General features: G+C 33.9%; 2 protein-coding genes across 2 annotated transcripts; both read left to right on the plus strand.

Moving 5' to 3' along the window:
- Positions 1-7: 7 nt before the first annotated feature.
- LOC148277221 (monocarboxylate transporter 14-like) lies at positions 8-5,910 on the plus strand. Its single transcript, XM_088233158.1, is given in 6 exon segments — positions 8-1,747; positions 1,837-1,917; positions 1,919-2,368; positions 2,469-2,690; positions 3,638-3,923; positions 4,895-5,910. Coding segments are annotated over 6 exon segments (2,565 nt in total). The 5' UTR covers positions 8-415; the 3' UTR covers positions 5,089-5,910.
- Positions 5,911-12,248: 6,338 nt separating this feature from the next.
- On the plus strand, positions 12,249-14,686 carry RpS24 (ribosomal protein S24). The gene is made up of 2 exons (XM_088233182.1): positions 12,249-12,372; positions 14,240-14,686. The coding sequence occupies exons 1-2, from the start codon at positions 12,323-12,325 to the stop codon at positions 14,586-14,588; spliced, it is 399 nt and encodes a 132-aa protein (XP_088089308.1). The 5' UTR covers positions 12,249-12,322; the 3' UTR covers positions 14,589-14,686.
- Positions 14,687-17,166: the final 2,480 nt, after the last annotated feature.

Below are 17,166 nucleotides of genomic sequence, written 5' to 3' on the forward strand. Positions count from 1 at the left end.
TGTAGGCGCTCGGGCGCTGGAGCCTGTGGCCACGAGGTACTCCGCCAGAGACCCGAGGTTAAGACTGCCCTCGACAGATACCCCCACCGAACGCTGTGATACTTATTTGTTTTAATCTGTTACTACATGTGTACGCGTTACTTTACGTCTCCTTAGTCTTATATCTTCCGCGCCAATATCGCCAGAGTATTCCGAATTGGGCCGGTTCGAGTTCGAAGTAGGATATATCAGAAAGTGATAAATAAAGTGATCAGAGTTGTAGGAATCGCGTTTCTACGAGTGATAATTTTCGAGTCATTACTTGATACGGTATTAGGTTATTCATTCGGTTCGATTTCGGTTTCGTATTATTATCGGGGGCTTCGGAGGGCAGTCGCTTAGTTTCCTCGGGTCGCGGCGCTCGGGCGGCTCCAGTATGGAGGCTCCTCGGGCCGACAACTCCCCCGCTCCCGCCCCCGGCCCGCCCAGCCCCAAGCGGGCCTTGGGGGGCTCCGTGTCCTCGGCTGCAAGCTCCGGTATCGGCGCCGATGGCTCCGACAAGTCCACGTTGGCCGGGGATGAGCTGTACTCCGCCCCCTCCACTGCGGGGGATGACCGTCGACTGTCGGCGGAGGTGTTCGACGACAAGCTGGATGACGGTCACCAGTCTACATCCGACTTAGATGATAACAAGAACATTATTAATGGAGAAGTCAAGGAAAAAATGTTGACCCCAATTCTGACCAATAGAGAATCTCGTTCCTCTCCACCGGCTTCTCTCACTTACGTCTCCGAAAATCCTACTTACGAGGGAGTCAAGTTTGTGGGAATCCCGGACAAGGACAGCATCTGTTCTTCTAGTTCTTACGGAGATGACAGCGATGACGAGGATGAAAAAGATGACAAACCACTCATTCCTGACGGAGGCTGGGGATGGATAATTGTTCTTTCATCACTTATACTTTCCATGATCGCCGACGGAATCAGTTTCTCCTTCGGTCTACTGTACATCGAGTTCTTGAATCATTTTGACCAAAGCAAATCTAAAACGTCCTGGATCGGTAGTCTGTTCATGGCAGTCCCTCTCATGTCGGGTCCTGTAATGAGTGCCCTTGTGGACAGATATGGCTGCAGAAAGATGACGATTCTCGGTGGAATTATATCTAGCACGGGTTTTGTGCTGGCCACATTTGCCAATTCGGTAGAAATGTTGCTTTTGACCTTCGGAGTGTTAGCTGGTCTCGGTCTCGGTCTGTGCTATGTCACAGCGGTTGTGTCCATCGCCTACTGGTTCGATAAGAAACGTTCTCTCGCCGTGAGCCTCGGAGCGTGTGGTACAGGTATCGGCACCTTTGTGTACGCACCAATGACGCAATACTTCATCGAGGAATTTGGCTGGAGAGGAACTATTTTAATGTTGGCGGGAACATTTCTGAACATGTGTGTTTGTGGTGCAGTGATGAGGGACCCCGAATGGTGGATTTTAGAACAACAGAAACAAAGCAACTTAAGCAACAAGTCAACCCGCGGAGCATCCAGCTGTGGTTCGGTGTCCCGTTTATCTGGTGGCGGAGAGTCCACATTCCCAGGTGTGGAAGAATTAAGATCTCTGATGAAGAGTGGACAGACTCCGGAATATATTCTGTCCACACTTGCCACATCTATTGTAGCAGATAGAGCTGAAGATAACACCGCTGAAAATGAAAACCTAAAGCACTTGTATAACTCCGTTGTGAGTCTACCCACATTTGTGAAGCAAAGTGAAAAGGTTTGTATATTTTTATTGTTGTATTTTTTTTAATGATTCGTCTATTGTTCATAGTTTATGAATTGTAAAACATGTTTTTATATTCCCAGGTACCTTTAGAAGTTTTGGAATCCCTAAGCGCCAACACAAAATTATACAATGTGATTCTGGAGAACTATCCGTCTTTATTGCACTGGCAGAAGTTGTTCAGAGAACAAACTCAATAAGATACAACCAGATCAGCCTGTCACACGAGTGCCTGTCACAATGTCCATGAAGTTGAGGAAAAGTAAGAAACCGCCGATGATTACGAGAGGCCAGACAATCAGCTTCGAGTCGAATGGAGAGATGGTGAACTCTCCTTTACTAGAATCTGGGGAGAGTAAAGCGGTGGTAGCCAAGAGCCCTCCTGTGAAGAGTCCTGTGCTTACCCCGATTATAAAATCCCCCAAAGCTCAGGAACCCTGGCTGAAACGCCAGTTTTCTACTAACCAGCATTATTTGAGAGATATCAAAATGCACAGGAATTCTGTGATGTATCGGGGTGCAATGATGAACATCTCCAAGTATAGACTACGAGCATCTTCGTGCCCTAATATTTATAGGAATTCTATGATCGCCATCCCACAGGAGGAAGATGAGGTATTCAAATTGCACTTGTTTACATTAAATTATTATATTCTCAGAATAATTCAATACATCTTTTATTATGTTAATATTCTAATTATGTTATTTATTTCAGAAATGGTACGATGAAGTTTGGGAAATGATTAAGTCAATGTTTGAGTTCAAGATGTTCCTAGAGTTTCACTTCTTGCTAATGAGTCTGGGTACGCTGCTGCTATTCATCTGGTTCATTGTGCCTTACTTTTACCTCGCTGAGCACATGACGAGGAACGGGTACACAGAGGATCAGGGAGCTCTCCAACTAAGTATTATAGGCATCACCAACACTATAGGAATGGTAAATCATTCTATTTTTAAAATATTCTCGTACAAATAAAAATTACTTCAGTCAGCGCCAATGCCTACCATGGAAAAAGACTCGGGTTCGATTCCCGGCATGGTTGATATGAAATATTTATTTAAAAGGGTGTATTCACACTACCATATTTCTTAGTCCCTGGACTGGTACCTGAAGTGTAAGACTGATTATCATACCTTCATGTTACAAAAATGATCAAGATAAGCTGCGATTGGTGTACCAATGAAGTGCCCTATGCACCATTAGGTGCGGAAAGGGAATAATGATGAATAAAAACTAATTTTTCATTTCCTATTTGATTTTTTATACCAATTGTAGAGCAACTTATGTTTTTTTATTTTTATTATTTCATAAAGGACACCTTTTATCTAATAAGGATTGTAACTGATAACTATCGTGAGTCATGAAATTTTCTGCGTTTTTTCTGATGTAAATCTTATTATATTTAACTCACTATCTTAGTTACAATATCGTGAATCTTAATATATCCATTTATTCTCCCGTACCCGGCAGTTAATTAAGTACATCGGGCTTAAGGAAGAGACTGCCGACTTTGTAGAGCCTCATCTCTGTCGCACGAGTCCGGTATCTGTAACATGCATGAATGACAAAGACGACACTCTACAAAGCTAAAGTTAGCCGACTAGGCCGGCAGACTCTTTTAAGCCCGATGCACTTTATTTAATGGTACTGTAATATGAAATACGTTCATGAATTAATAAAAAATCTGCCAACAAAAACCTCACGCTCACACAACTTGATTCTAAAGAACTTGTAATTTAGTTCAAGTAGTCCGTTTTTATTAAAACTATTTTTTTAGAAATTAACTCCTCACTGCCAATGATTTTTTTCACCAACTAAAAGAAGAACATTGTGAAGCTTGTTATTCCTATTACCATCTCAGTATTTTATGAAAATATCTGTAGGTGGCGCTGGGTTGGGCTGGAGACCAGCCGTGGATGAATGTGACCAAGTCTTACTCAGCTTGTCTGATCTGCTGTGGGCTGGCCACTCTCGCGTACCCTCTGGCCACCACCTCCTACTGGATGTTGGTGGTTAACTCCGCCCTGTTTGGTCTCTTCTTCGCCAGCAGCTTCTCCTTTACGCCCATCATCCTCGTGGAACTCATTCCCCTGGAGAGATTCACCACGGCCTATGGACTCATCCTCCTCATGCAGGGTATTGGCAACCTAATTGGACCTCCACTCGCTGGTAGCATTTTGTTTATATCTTGTAATTTAATAAAAATAGTGTATAAGGCACCATCTGTCACACATATATTTATTTGGTTTGTTATGCAGTGTGCCAATAGCTTTTTTTTGCCAAAGTCTAGAATCGCATGCATGGTATAAAAGCCCAGAAGAACATTATCTGTATTTAAAACATTCGAGTTTGTCAGTAAAAATTCTTAGTGGAAGTTCATTGTAATTTATTATAGAAAAAAAGACGAGTGATACTTAAATCCACAAATTTGGAGTAACCAGTGATTGAATAGGTGCGAAGGTTTTCACGGTCACTGTTATCAATATTATGTATTTAAACACATACATTTCCCTATAAAACACAGTTTTCCCTGAAGATGGCTCCTGCAATGGTAGCCGAAATGTCGGATCAAATCCAACATACACGGTATCACCCAAAAAAGATACATAACCAGTGATTGGTTTAATATTTTAAGAATTAGTTTTTTTTTTGTCATTTTTTTTCCACATGATAAATAGAATTGTTATGAGACAAAATAAAAAATAATAAAATCTTAAATGGTTCCTTGTATGAACTAAGGCTAGTTATCATGGAACTGAAATGATTTATTTTAGTTTTCTATAAAAAAAATTGTTTTAAAAATTCAAATACGTACTACCTAAAAATATCTGTTTTTTTTTAATGAATTATTATAATTCAATAATCCCAATAGAATTCAGCAACATAAAATTTAAAATAGACTAAAATTGAGTGGACTCAAGTGGAGGCTGGGAAAAAATAGATAACTTGACCCTTTGTAGAACACATCAAACAAAGTGGCACATCAATATACCACTAATGCTGGTACTAGATTTTGTAACAAGTGGTAAAATATCAATATTTATGGGTTTTTATTGCAGTGTATTATAATGTTTTTGATTTGTTTGTTTATTTATGGACATGTTGATAAATATAATTACATATATAATTTGTGTGTTTAGGTTGGATGTTTGACATAACTAACACTTGGGACCTCTCATTCTACACAGCCGGAGTTTGGATCGTGATATCGGGAATCCTCGTAGGAATCATCCCATACACAAAGAACTTCCGCATATGGGGAGAGGCCCCCTTGGAAAAGGACTTGGAAAAGATTTCGCAATTGTCACAAAAAGACAGTATAAGTATTGCCTAAATCTCACCAGTTGAGACATTTCAAAGTATTCATATATTTTCATTTATCTTTAGTAAAGTTGTAAGTTAGGGAGATTTGTATTTTCCGAAATAACCATTTTAGTATCTCGAGAAATATATTTTAGTGACAATTGCGTTTGTGAGATCATTAAGAACGTAGGTAATTGTTTTATCCCTACATTTCGGTTTGCTACGGCTTCCGTTTATTATAAAAATTATTTCAAGTAGTTGATAGAATGGATCGACCCCTTATATATAAGTTCTATATTTTGCTAATTGTATCTTACACAATCTTAAGAGAATCAGTTTAGGTGAGGTAATCATATTTTTGTAATATCGCCTTACTGTAGAATTACGAGTTTTATGAGAGACTTTTTTAATTTTCGCTTTCCTTCGGTTCGGTGTGAAATGAAAAGGATTAATTGAAAGTGAAGAGTAAAGATTGGACAACACCAGTCAGGTACTGGCGAGTAATCGATAGAATGTGGAAAATCTTGCGGCGATTATTATTGGCATCTAAGTTATCCGATGTTTTCGCAAATTGTATATTTGAAACCGAAATCAGACCGTGTTTTATTATGTGTTTTATACTATATAATTATGTGTTGACGGCAATATATTTTTACAATGCCCACATAGTTAGTTTAGAAATTAAGAACAAATATTTAACTATGCAATCTATACTAAGACTGCATGTTTAACTCTTTCCCTTGCTAAATATTATTTACATATGCATGGCGAAAATTGAGTAAAAGCAATCATCATATTGTGTTTGATTTATTTATGTCACGGATTGTTTAAGCAAATTAAACTGGCCAAAAAATAAGTTTTTCAGGCGAGTTCAACGGTCTATACTAATTTAGCGTTGAAGTCGCCATAAAATTAGTTCCTTATATCGTTTACTCCTTAAAGCGCTTGAGACCCGCATAGGTTTATTTTCCCTCGCAATTATTATCAATACCATCGACATATTTAGCTACGGTATTGTTCCGGGGATAATAAAAGACCTGTTAAAACTGTTAGTCTTGAGCTTTTAGATGATAAATGAAAAAGTATTTGGTATTTTTGTGAAACTAAAACATATTTTTACTATTGATTGAAGAGAGTAGTTTAAAATTATTTTTGTTTGTCTGTTGTGTTATTTACTTAATTGCGCTGGTAACTTAATCTGGATGTTTCATTATAAACTTTCCTGAACTTATTTTTACAATAAACTTTGTGTACTTATGAATACTTAGTAATTTTGTTTTCATACATTATACCTTAGTACGAAACTGGCCTTAGAGTTAGACTGGTTTCATGCTAAGCTAGCAATATTTCCAGCACTCGTGTATTTACATAATTTTTATTATTATTTAAACTGTAATCGATTGTGGCCTTGTATAAAATGCGGTGAATTCACTCTCAACTAGCTTCGAGAGTTATTAAGTATTAAGTTTCTTTTTATTAAACATTGTTTATACAAACAATTACTTTGAAACTTATATATTACATTGTACTGAAGTAATGGATTCAATAATTATAAATTTACCGGAGAATTCATCAGTCACATTAGTAGTTGAATTTTTATAGATTTTTTTTGTAAACTATAATTCTTTATGATTCCAATACAATGGGGCCATTGAGTTTGAATTTACTCGATAAGAAATACTTACATCGTTTCAATAGTATCTACACTTTTTATAGGAATTTACAAAATGTTTTTTTAAAACACGTAATGTTCTATACTTTTGTACTTATTTATATCATGATTCAAATGGGTTGCTGAAATTATTAATGTTTTTATTATCCTCACTTAATGTTACAAATTATCAACAAAAAAACTAAATTAAGACATTTTAACGAAGACGTTTTCTGGGAGCTAAGTACTTTAATTCAATATTAAAATAGTTTTTTGAACGTTATTGTTCTGACTCATATATATTTAATAAATCTACTTATGCATAATGAAATCCATGCATAGACTCATGGTTAGAAAAGTATGACAAATAGGCCATTTTGAATTTTGAGAAATAATATGATTTTGACAGTTTTTTTGTTGCAGTTGTCAATTTTTGTGTAAATTTTTATTATGTAACATGAATAAATTTTTAAGAACAATTAAAATAATAATGTTTTTTAATTAAAAATAGTTAGGACTGATTTCGACATTGGTCAATTTGATTTTGAATGTTGGTTTTTGTAGATCAGTTTTTCATTTAAATTACAGATGTTCTGACAACTTATGTATGTATTTGTTTATTCATATAATCATTCAGATTTATTTTTAAATTTAACAAAAAAAATACGATCCACGTTGGAATTTAATCTTAATCATTATAATTATGTTAATTTTAATACTTTGGATAAACTGTAAAATATTTATTTTCATTTCTTATTAGTTTATCAACATTTTCCAAAAATATAATGTCTCAATGTTTTTAGTCATTTTAGGAAATTGAAAAGCTGTGGAATACCTTGCCATATGTGAAAAGGTGGTTTTGTATATTCTTAGATAATGAAAATATGAAATTTGGAGTAGACAGAGTTTATAGTAAACCTGGTGCTATACTGTTTGTTCTTTAGCACTTGATATTTTGACTACTTCTTAACTCGACAATTTGTAGTTTTTTCTACATATCTAAATAATAAATTTGGCAAGTCTAAAATAAAATTTAATTATTCTTTGGTTTTTAAATTTATAACCAATGTCACAATTTTTATAGAATCTTTTTATTTTAGTCAATAGAATAATATAAAAATAATTCATTTTAAAATTATAAATTATAATATTTGAAGCACTAGCTTTGAGGTTATTCATCATAATAATTCAAATTAGTTTTTTTAACCGCTTTTTTTTTACTAACCGGTTTCAAAGCTACACAAGGTTCTTTACCAAGGTATAATTTACTCATGAATCGTATTGTACATTCTACCTTGATAAAGAAGCTTTATGTAGTTTCGAAACCGGTCGATAAAAAAAATAAGTGCATAAAAACAAAGTTGTTTTATTTTAATTATTCTTTTTTTTTTATGCACTTAAATATTATTTCCTGGTAGAGTAAATAATCTCAACTAAACCTCATTTCTGTTTTCCATGCGACCCAAAAAAAAATTGGTTTCTGCTACAAATTAATGTTCGTGCAAAATTTGAGCTTTGAAGTAATTGTTGGTGAAGACCGAGAAGACAGGAATAAGAAACCATGGATTGTATTAAAGGAGAGGCTCGGGTCTGTTGGCTTTAGAGAAGAGTAATTGAAATAAACTTATTTTTTTATTCAATTCGAATTTTATCCTAATGTACAAAAAATATCATTTCTGTGAATTCACAACACTAAAATTAATATATGACCTTTTTTTAAATTTAGTGCTGAGTCAACTTAAAAGTTGATACATTAGTAGTTTATAGATAACATGCAAATAATTTGTATTCTTCAAATATTTTTGTTTTAATAAATGATCTCATATATGTGCGTTCTTCATCATTTAATATCGTTGGAATTTTTTGAGAAGGGTCACTGGAGATTTTTATTAAAATTACTTTTTTTTAGTAAAGAGTCAACATGCTACGGATCTAGCATGCTCTAAATGAAGAACATGTTACTAAACTAGTATTGTGCCTTTAAAAAGAATATCGTAAGCCATTATGTACATGTTGTGCATGCTATCAAAATTACGTTTTGTAGATTTGCCATTCTTTAAAATTACTAACAGTATGTCATGTATATTTTATTATGAATTGAGTATTGTTACATTCAAGATAATATAAGATATGCGTATATATCTGTAACTCTAAATATAATATTAAAATACTGCCGATTCAAATGTAGAAGTTCTTTGTTTTTATTTATTTGTCAATAGACGATCAAACTAAGGCAATTTTTTCATAAATTTTTATGTATCGTATTATCTTCGCTATGAGTTTTTAAAGTTTTGTAATTTTGAAATTACTCTCCCCATGACGTCACGAGTTGTCGTCGGTAAGTTGTGCTGCTATTTAAAAGTAGAACCCTGTGGCTGTCAAAATACACTGAACATTGAAAAAATGGCTACCTGGATACGGCAAATCTATCACAACACATAACAACGCTATAATTGATTGGTTCACAATAACTTGTGACGTTTCAAAGTAGTTCATTTTATCAAAACCAGTTTTATTATTTTTTAGAGAAAATTAGCTGTACAATTAAATGCTCCTATTTTTGCTGCGTGTATGAATACGTTTTTTATATCTAATTTTCCTAGGCACTGAACTTCCTCATCCATGTCTGTGTTCGTGTTGAATTTAATCAGTATTATCAAAACTCTTGTTATTAATTTCTACTAAATTCATAAATTATAGTTATAACAAAAAATTCAAGTACAAAATAAATCTAGCATTTACGTATGGATACAATAATGCTTCAGGTCAATAAATGCATTTACAAGTGGATCCTAAACGAAAGAAATCGCGATTCAATTGTACATTTGTACCATTTTTCTCTATGACATTTGTATACCTACCTATCTAACGAACAAAGATTAGAATTTATACTACAGTTTTGCAACAATTTATTTTTGATATATAAAAATGAATTCTTCACATCCCCGTTTAGATTGTAGTATGAATTCTAACCTACATAATAATAAGTAGAAAATATTATAGAAAATTTTTACTTAAGAATCTCTCGTTAGTTCATGGCCTTATGATTCATGTAAATTTACTACATAGATCACTTCAGTATTTTGTAATTCACAATATTCTTTAATGTAATGTAATTCAGTAAGGCCGAGGCTTTGAGAACAATCATATAACCCCGCGGAGAATAAAAACACGTATAAAGCAATCGTCATAAAGAGGCTTCCACAAAATATACTGCCTAACTTCTGTTCTCAAAGTTTTAGGTGCCAACTATGTACTTTAAGTAATTTTTAAAAATATATCTATGTTTTCGTATAATAAATCAGTATATAACCATAACAAAAAGATGTTTTATTTTTCACCTTTAGGAACATATCACCACTCCACAACAGACGAGAACAGCGTGAGCTTGCTTTTAGAATGAGGTCGCCAATAATTGTCTTTAAGCAGTTATGCAAATTAGTTTTTCTATCTGCATAGATGTTTTGAGAGATTTCGATCAACTGTGCCGATTTCGATCAATAGTATATAGGGCACTCATTTGGTGGACCAGTTGCGGAGTATCTTAATGTGTTACATGAAGACAAGATTACCAGTCTTACATGAAATATTAAAGCAAAAAACAAATGTAATAATTTCACGTCAAACCTCGTGGAAAGTAGCTAAATGCTAAATAAAATATCAGAAGGAAATCAATGTCTTAAATAGGTACTTTTTAAACATTTGGACTGTACCTGTGAAATATGTACGTCTAGAATAATGTATTCAACCAAATATGAACTGATAAATTAATATTCAAGGTTAGTGATCTTCAATAATATTAAGAAATTTAAGAGTAGGAAATTTGGAAGTCTGGACATTTATAGGGCTCGTACCAGGGCCATCTTTTCCATAAGGGCACCGGGAGCATGAGCCCAGGGCCCCTGGCCTGGTAGGGACCTTGAAATTCTAAAAGGGCCCCTTTCTAAAACCCCTAACTTATGTGTGCCCAAGGGCCCTGCATGGCCTAAGATGGCCCTGCTCGTGACCTATCATTAAATAGTAAGTGATTGATTTAAGATTTACTATTATACCTACATTAACAACGTTCACATATGTATCTATAATTAATTTTCAAAAAGTCCATAATATGCATCTTACATAGGTACTTAAAGATTTGGATTTAGATACATTTATTTATTATACGGCATAGTGCCTTTTACGAATCATCAATGATGTACTGTACATCATAAAATATTTATTTAGAGATAATTAAAATTTACAGAGACTGGATGATAATATGATAACATGAGATGGTATTCATTCCCTAGTCGATGTATATGCAGTATAGGTGAGTGACAAAGATACATAGCGCATTTTGTCTAGTTCTAAATATTGGTATGTTAATGAATATTTAATACAGAAGTTTGTAAGAATTGAATTTAGAATAAATGATTTTATAAAAAAACCTTCGTTATCTTTCTGCAATCCTCCGAAATAAGTCAATTCAACAATTTTAACAAAGATGTCGCTAGCCCAAAGCAACAGTGAGATATCTCTGAAGAACATATTCTGGGATATTTGGACTTTGGGGTATGCAAAGGGACTGACTAAATCAAATTATTTTAATTAGATAGTGAATTTTATATTTCCACATTAGGTTAACTTCAATATTTTATTATTTGAAAACATTTATTTATTTCATTTATGAACATATCTGCATGTGTATCTCAAAATTGGAAATTTTAGGTTTATCTCACTGTTTTGTTTTGGGCAAATGATGTGTAAATTATTGTTTAATTACACTAATTATTACTATTACTAGCCGTTATTATTATTAATAACTGCAAATGGGAAGTAAGTAGCTATTATTTGTATTATAATTTTCTACAAAAAATGTTTAGCATTTAAAATTTGAAATAACTAAATGTATGCATTGCAATTTTTTATAAAATTATAAATAACGTTGGCAAAAACAGTAATAAAAAATGTGTTTGCTTCATTGGATATAAAAAGTGGTCAGCCACTCATGCGCTCTTTAACTGCAGGACATGTGATCTCGATTATATTTGTAAATAATTAATTTAAAACTATTTTTAGCATTTATTTTGCACAGCGTAAATGGGGACTAGATTTCAAAACTATGTAATTGTAAGAGGTGTTGTAATCTAGCTTCTATAAAATTATCAAATATTAATATAATCCGAAATAAGGAACTAGGATCCCAACCGCATATGCCCTCTGTAACTACAGATCATGTTAAGATGTTTATTGTACGGCACCCTTGAGGCGGATTTTTAAAAAAGATCGCGTTTTATAAATAATCCTAAATAAATAATCATTCAACATATCGAAATTGTAAATTATTTTATTAATTTAATTCGAACGAGAAAAAAACGCATTTTTGTATTTAGTTAAGAAAATCTGGTTACATAAAGCATTTATTTGTGTGTTATAAAAACGAGAGAAAAAGAAAACCATAGACAAATAGAAATAGTCAGGTTGGCTGAATCAAAAATATTCCTCCAATAGAAACGTAGTTTAGCGGCTACATCCTCTGACGTTTCTAAGCTCTATGCTTCCTTTCCGCCATTACTATCGGTAACACGTGTGGCGTTTTGTAGTTGTTTGCTACAAAAATTGACATAAAACCAAAATGAGTGACGGCACAGCGACTATCCGTACGCGGAAATTCATGACAAACAGGTAGGATAATTATCAAAGTGTTAAAATATTTTTTTATCTACTAAATAACACATTCCATCTTGACAGTACTGTCACTCGCCCTAACCTAATTTTACAGCGTTACTTGCAGCGGAATAACTTTTATATTATTTATAACTCCGAAGAAAGCGTGTAGAAAAGCGAAATGACTTTAGTTCGCTCCCTAATTTTTTTCTGTTCGATATATCATACTCTAAGAAGTAATAACATCTTGTGTTCGCATTATCGTGGCACCGTATTTTGTATATTGAACGTGTATTATTCAATATTTTACACGCGTACATCGAATACAGCTTTCAGTGGCGTAATATTTTTACTTGTTTTTTTATAGCTCCGGTTAAATTAATGTGTGCCGTCAGTTTTATTTTAGAATTAGATTTCGTTATAGGTTAACTACGAGTTTTTTCAATTGTCTCCATTCTCTATAAGTAATAACACTTAAAACATAATAATTAAATTGTCATATTTTTCGTTCCTGCGTCCTTACCGGGTAGACACAAATTTTGTGCTGTACAGTGGTCAACTTTTAGAAGAGCTACTGTAGAATGTCATACTAAAGTTATATTATAAAACGACCATAGGCTACCCGGTTATTTGATACGTTTATTTTAACAATATTTAAGTACATCTTTTATTTTTAGAAGAAAGTTGAAATGATAAAAATGAAATATCGACAGGTTTTTCAACAGTGACGCAAAAGTCAGGTGACAAACCATAATAAAATATCAGTTATTAATTTTGTGTCACGAATTATAAGATACTTATTACAATAAGTTTCAACAATTTAATTGTATTTCATTGCTGCATTAAAAAAAACATGCACATTTTTGTTTGAAACCTGGGTAAAATTAATTATTAAGTGCATTTGTGCAATAAGCTAATCATACCACACAACTTGTTTTTTTTTAAATTAAAATGTTCCACTGCAATAATTTTTTTCACAGGAACTAAATGCTGCTAAATTATTGCTATTTAGATTCTACTAGCGATATTTTTGGATAAATAAAATCGTAAGTAATATATTAACAAAACACTTTGTAGGATCTTCCCCTGCCAAAAAAATCCATTCATAGTTCCATGGTATTGCAGTATCACCGATGATATGAAAATTCTGCAGTTCAATCAATAGCTTTATAATTTTGGATTATTATTATGGATAACTTGTACAGCACCCTTTTTTTCAATATAATGCCTCGAGGGAAAAATTTATTGTATGCATTATTGTATTTGATTTGACCTAAAATTTAACTATAATAATTTATTACTTCATCCCATGCTATGGATTTAGAGAGCAGGTAGGTTTTAAGTTTTTTTTCTGAAACATCGCTTCGCTTTTACTGTTTATATAAATAGCATATTTTAATGTTAAAAATCTACCGTCACATTTTTCATTTCAAACAATCTTACCACTAGAAGCAAAATTTTTAACTTTAAGACCCACGTGGTGCGGTGGTTAAGATTTTATCTTGCACTTTTATCCAGTGAGGATGTTTTGTAAAGTAATTAATCCTCTACCGTAATAATTGTGCTTCTTTACCTGTTACGAAAAAATATAAAAGATTAACACGTTTGCAGTATTTACTAAATAAGACGGCTATAACCTGTGTGAAACTGAAGTACTGGGGAGATACTGGATACTGGGGGAGATACTGTGTCCATATAAAAAATATTCTGCAACAAAAGTGTCCCAGTATGTTATTTAAATGAGATTTAATTCAAACCAACCACTGTCCAATCGGAAGGGAAATATATAAAATGAAAAAAAAATAGGATATATACCTATGTCTATACGAGTGGATGGTGTTATTTTTTGTTTTTATAAATGTATTTGACTGATTTTCTTTTTCAGGCTGCTGGCTCGCAAACAGATGGTCTGCGATGTCCTCCACCCCGGTAAACCCACCGTGAGCAAGACGGAGATCCGCGAGAAGCTCGCCAAGATCTACAAGATCACCCCCGACGTAGTGTTCGTGTTCGGCTTCAGGACAAAGTTCGGGGGCGGCAAGTCCACCGGCTTCGCCCTCATCTACGACACCCTCGACAACGCCAAGAAGTTCGAGCCCAAGCACAGGCTGGCCAGGCACGGGCTGTACGAGAAGGTGCGACCGACGCGCAAGCAGCGCAAGGAGAGGAAGAACAGGATGAAGAAGGTCCGCGGAACCAAGAAGACCAAAGTCGGAGCCGCTGCCAAGAAGTAAACTGACCCTATTCTATAGTTATCCACTCTTCAGTTATAAGTATGGACACTCGCTCATATTCCGTGTTATTCTTATAATAAAAGAACTAAGCTAAGCCACTTCCTGTTTTATTTCTTCATAATGGATCGCATTTAAGCAATACGGTTAATGGCAATGTTTAGCAATTTTATCCAGGACAAATCGCACCTCCAAAATGACGAGGTTTGCATGTTTTTACTTTAATTATGTTAATCTCAGAATTTTTTAATGAATAACTTTTTTCAACTAATTTATAAATGAGCATGGGTAACTTTTCAATTCAATTTATTATAAACAATGTTTTGAGTATGTCAAAATGTTTGTAGACAAGCTGTACTCTGAATTATTCATATCTAAATTTATTGCAACCAAGAGGGAAGCCATTCAAACCAGCAAATGGACACTTCATTAGCCCTGTAAATGCCTTCCATATTCCCCTTTAAAAAGTGTTTCTTTCCTGTTGCAATAAATTTATACACCGGAACCTTTTTAGACAGACAATACGTTATACGCAGTGCCATGTAAAAAAAGCATATTAAAAAATGAACAGTAAAACGTAAGTGTTTGTTTACAAAAAAATCAATAAGGGATTTCAAAAATATTAAATTGTTTACTATTTACTGTGCTGGAATTTTATTAAAAAATATAACATGACAGCAAATTTGTCAAAACAGATCTTCTCAGGTCGCAGTGAAGTCAGGAGCTTGCATATCACTGACCCCCACCACTAAAAATAAGAAAGACAACAAATTAAATAGGTGCAAAGGTTTTCACGGTCACTGTTATCAATATGTTTCTTTTTTGGGTAATACCGCGTGTGTTGGATTTGTTCTGACGTTTCAGCTACCATTGCAGGAGTTTGAGGATAAGGAGTTTTACCACCGGAGGAGTGCAGGGTTTACCTTGAAGATGGCTCCTGCACCCAAAAAAGAAACATTGACAACCAATTACTTAAAAAAATCGTATCAGATATTATTCAATATCACCTATCCTTGCGCATTATAATAATAAGAATACACTGTATTAGTGTATTATTATAATGGAGTATTATGATAATACAGTAAAATTCCAATCATCTGGATTAATGAGTGCCAGATTTTATTGCATTTCACATCAAAAACTTACTAAAACATGTCCAGCAAAGTTGTTGGGGCAATTAAATTATAATGAAGAACTTCTCCTTTATTTTTTATTTCCTGAAAATGATCTGGATATTTGGCAATCCGGATGACTGGAGTTCGGATTAACGGAGTTCGACTGTAATACGCTTCTGAATAAAGAAAAAGTATAATTTCAGTCCCTGGTTTATTAGTCTTGACTGTCCTTGTTTCCTTTTAGAAGGTTGTATATGATGTTTTCCTGATATTTTCTTATTGTGTCCATGTTTACTACAATTTTTTTTCAAGTTTTAGTTCTTCGTCTGCAATTACATCAGTGGCTAATTTATGAATAAATTTTAAGGATTTTAGTTTAAAGAGTTGCTTAGTTCGTTTAAAGAGTTCTTTAGTTGCTGTTATTAGATATAGGAGGTCCTATACTAACTTTAATATTTTATTTTGCTGTCTTTGTAGTCTGTTTGTGTCATTTTGTATTTTAATATTTTCCGCATCATATAGTTCGTATTTATTTAGTAATTCGACCAGATAATGAATCATCATCATCATCGTGCCCTTTACGTACCGAATGGTGCATAGGCCACTGCATTGATACACCAATCGCAGAGTATCTTGATAATTTTTTTTTTCTTTAGTTACATGAAGATAAGATGATCAGTTGGACTATAAAATATTCTAGAGTGAAAACACCCTTTTAAATAAATGTTTTTTTTTTCTTTTTTTAAAGGGAATAACCCGCAAAGCCTCTATTTTAGAGGCTTTTCAGCAGGTGGGAAAGAGGGGATGTGGAAGGAGGTAGTTAAAAATTCACCACAACACCCAAACCAATGGAGAAGAAAACCTTTCATGGATTTTTTTCTTACAACTGGTGGGAATCGAACCCGCGACGCCAGTTTCACAGTCGGCCGTCTAACCAACTGCGCCACGACGCCCGTCTAACCAACCACGATTTCATATCAACCATGCCGGGAATCCAACCCAAGACCTCTCGCTTGGTAGGAAAACACGCTGGCTATTACACCATGAGGTTGCCAAAATATTTAAGTCATCACTAATGTCATTAGTTATTAATTTTCAGTGGGTTTTTTTTTTCAAAAACTGTAAATGTTTTTTTTTTACTAAACTGTTAAAAATTATGCACCAACCCAAAACTAATTAAATTAAACGGTTCAAGTTAGTTGATGACCACTCTCAGAGTTTTGCGAATCTCCAAAACATTAGTAAAATGTAATTATTTATTCAAAGTAGTAATATACTAGAAAAACGGCCAGAATAAGTTTTTTTTAGTAAAGGTAATTCAAGTATCTATTTTGGGATACTCGATTATGAATTGCCACATCATAAAATAAGTGCTTAATATAGGACGGAGGTTTTGTGGTCGGAAGATGATCACTTCTCTGGGTTATTCGGGTGAAGCCGTTTTCTTTCACTAATTGGAGCAGAGC

This window comes from Micrasema longulum, unplaced genomic scaffold (genome assembly GCF_059751315.1).
Source record: "Micrasema longulum isolate JH-2025_06_02 unplaced genomic scaffold, ASM5975131v1 h1tg001067l, whole genome shotgun sequence".
Lineage (NCBI taxonomy): Eukaryota > Metazoa > Arthropoda > Insecta > Trichoptera > Brachycentridae > Micrasema > Micrasema longulum.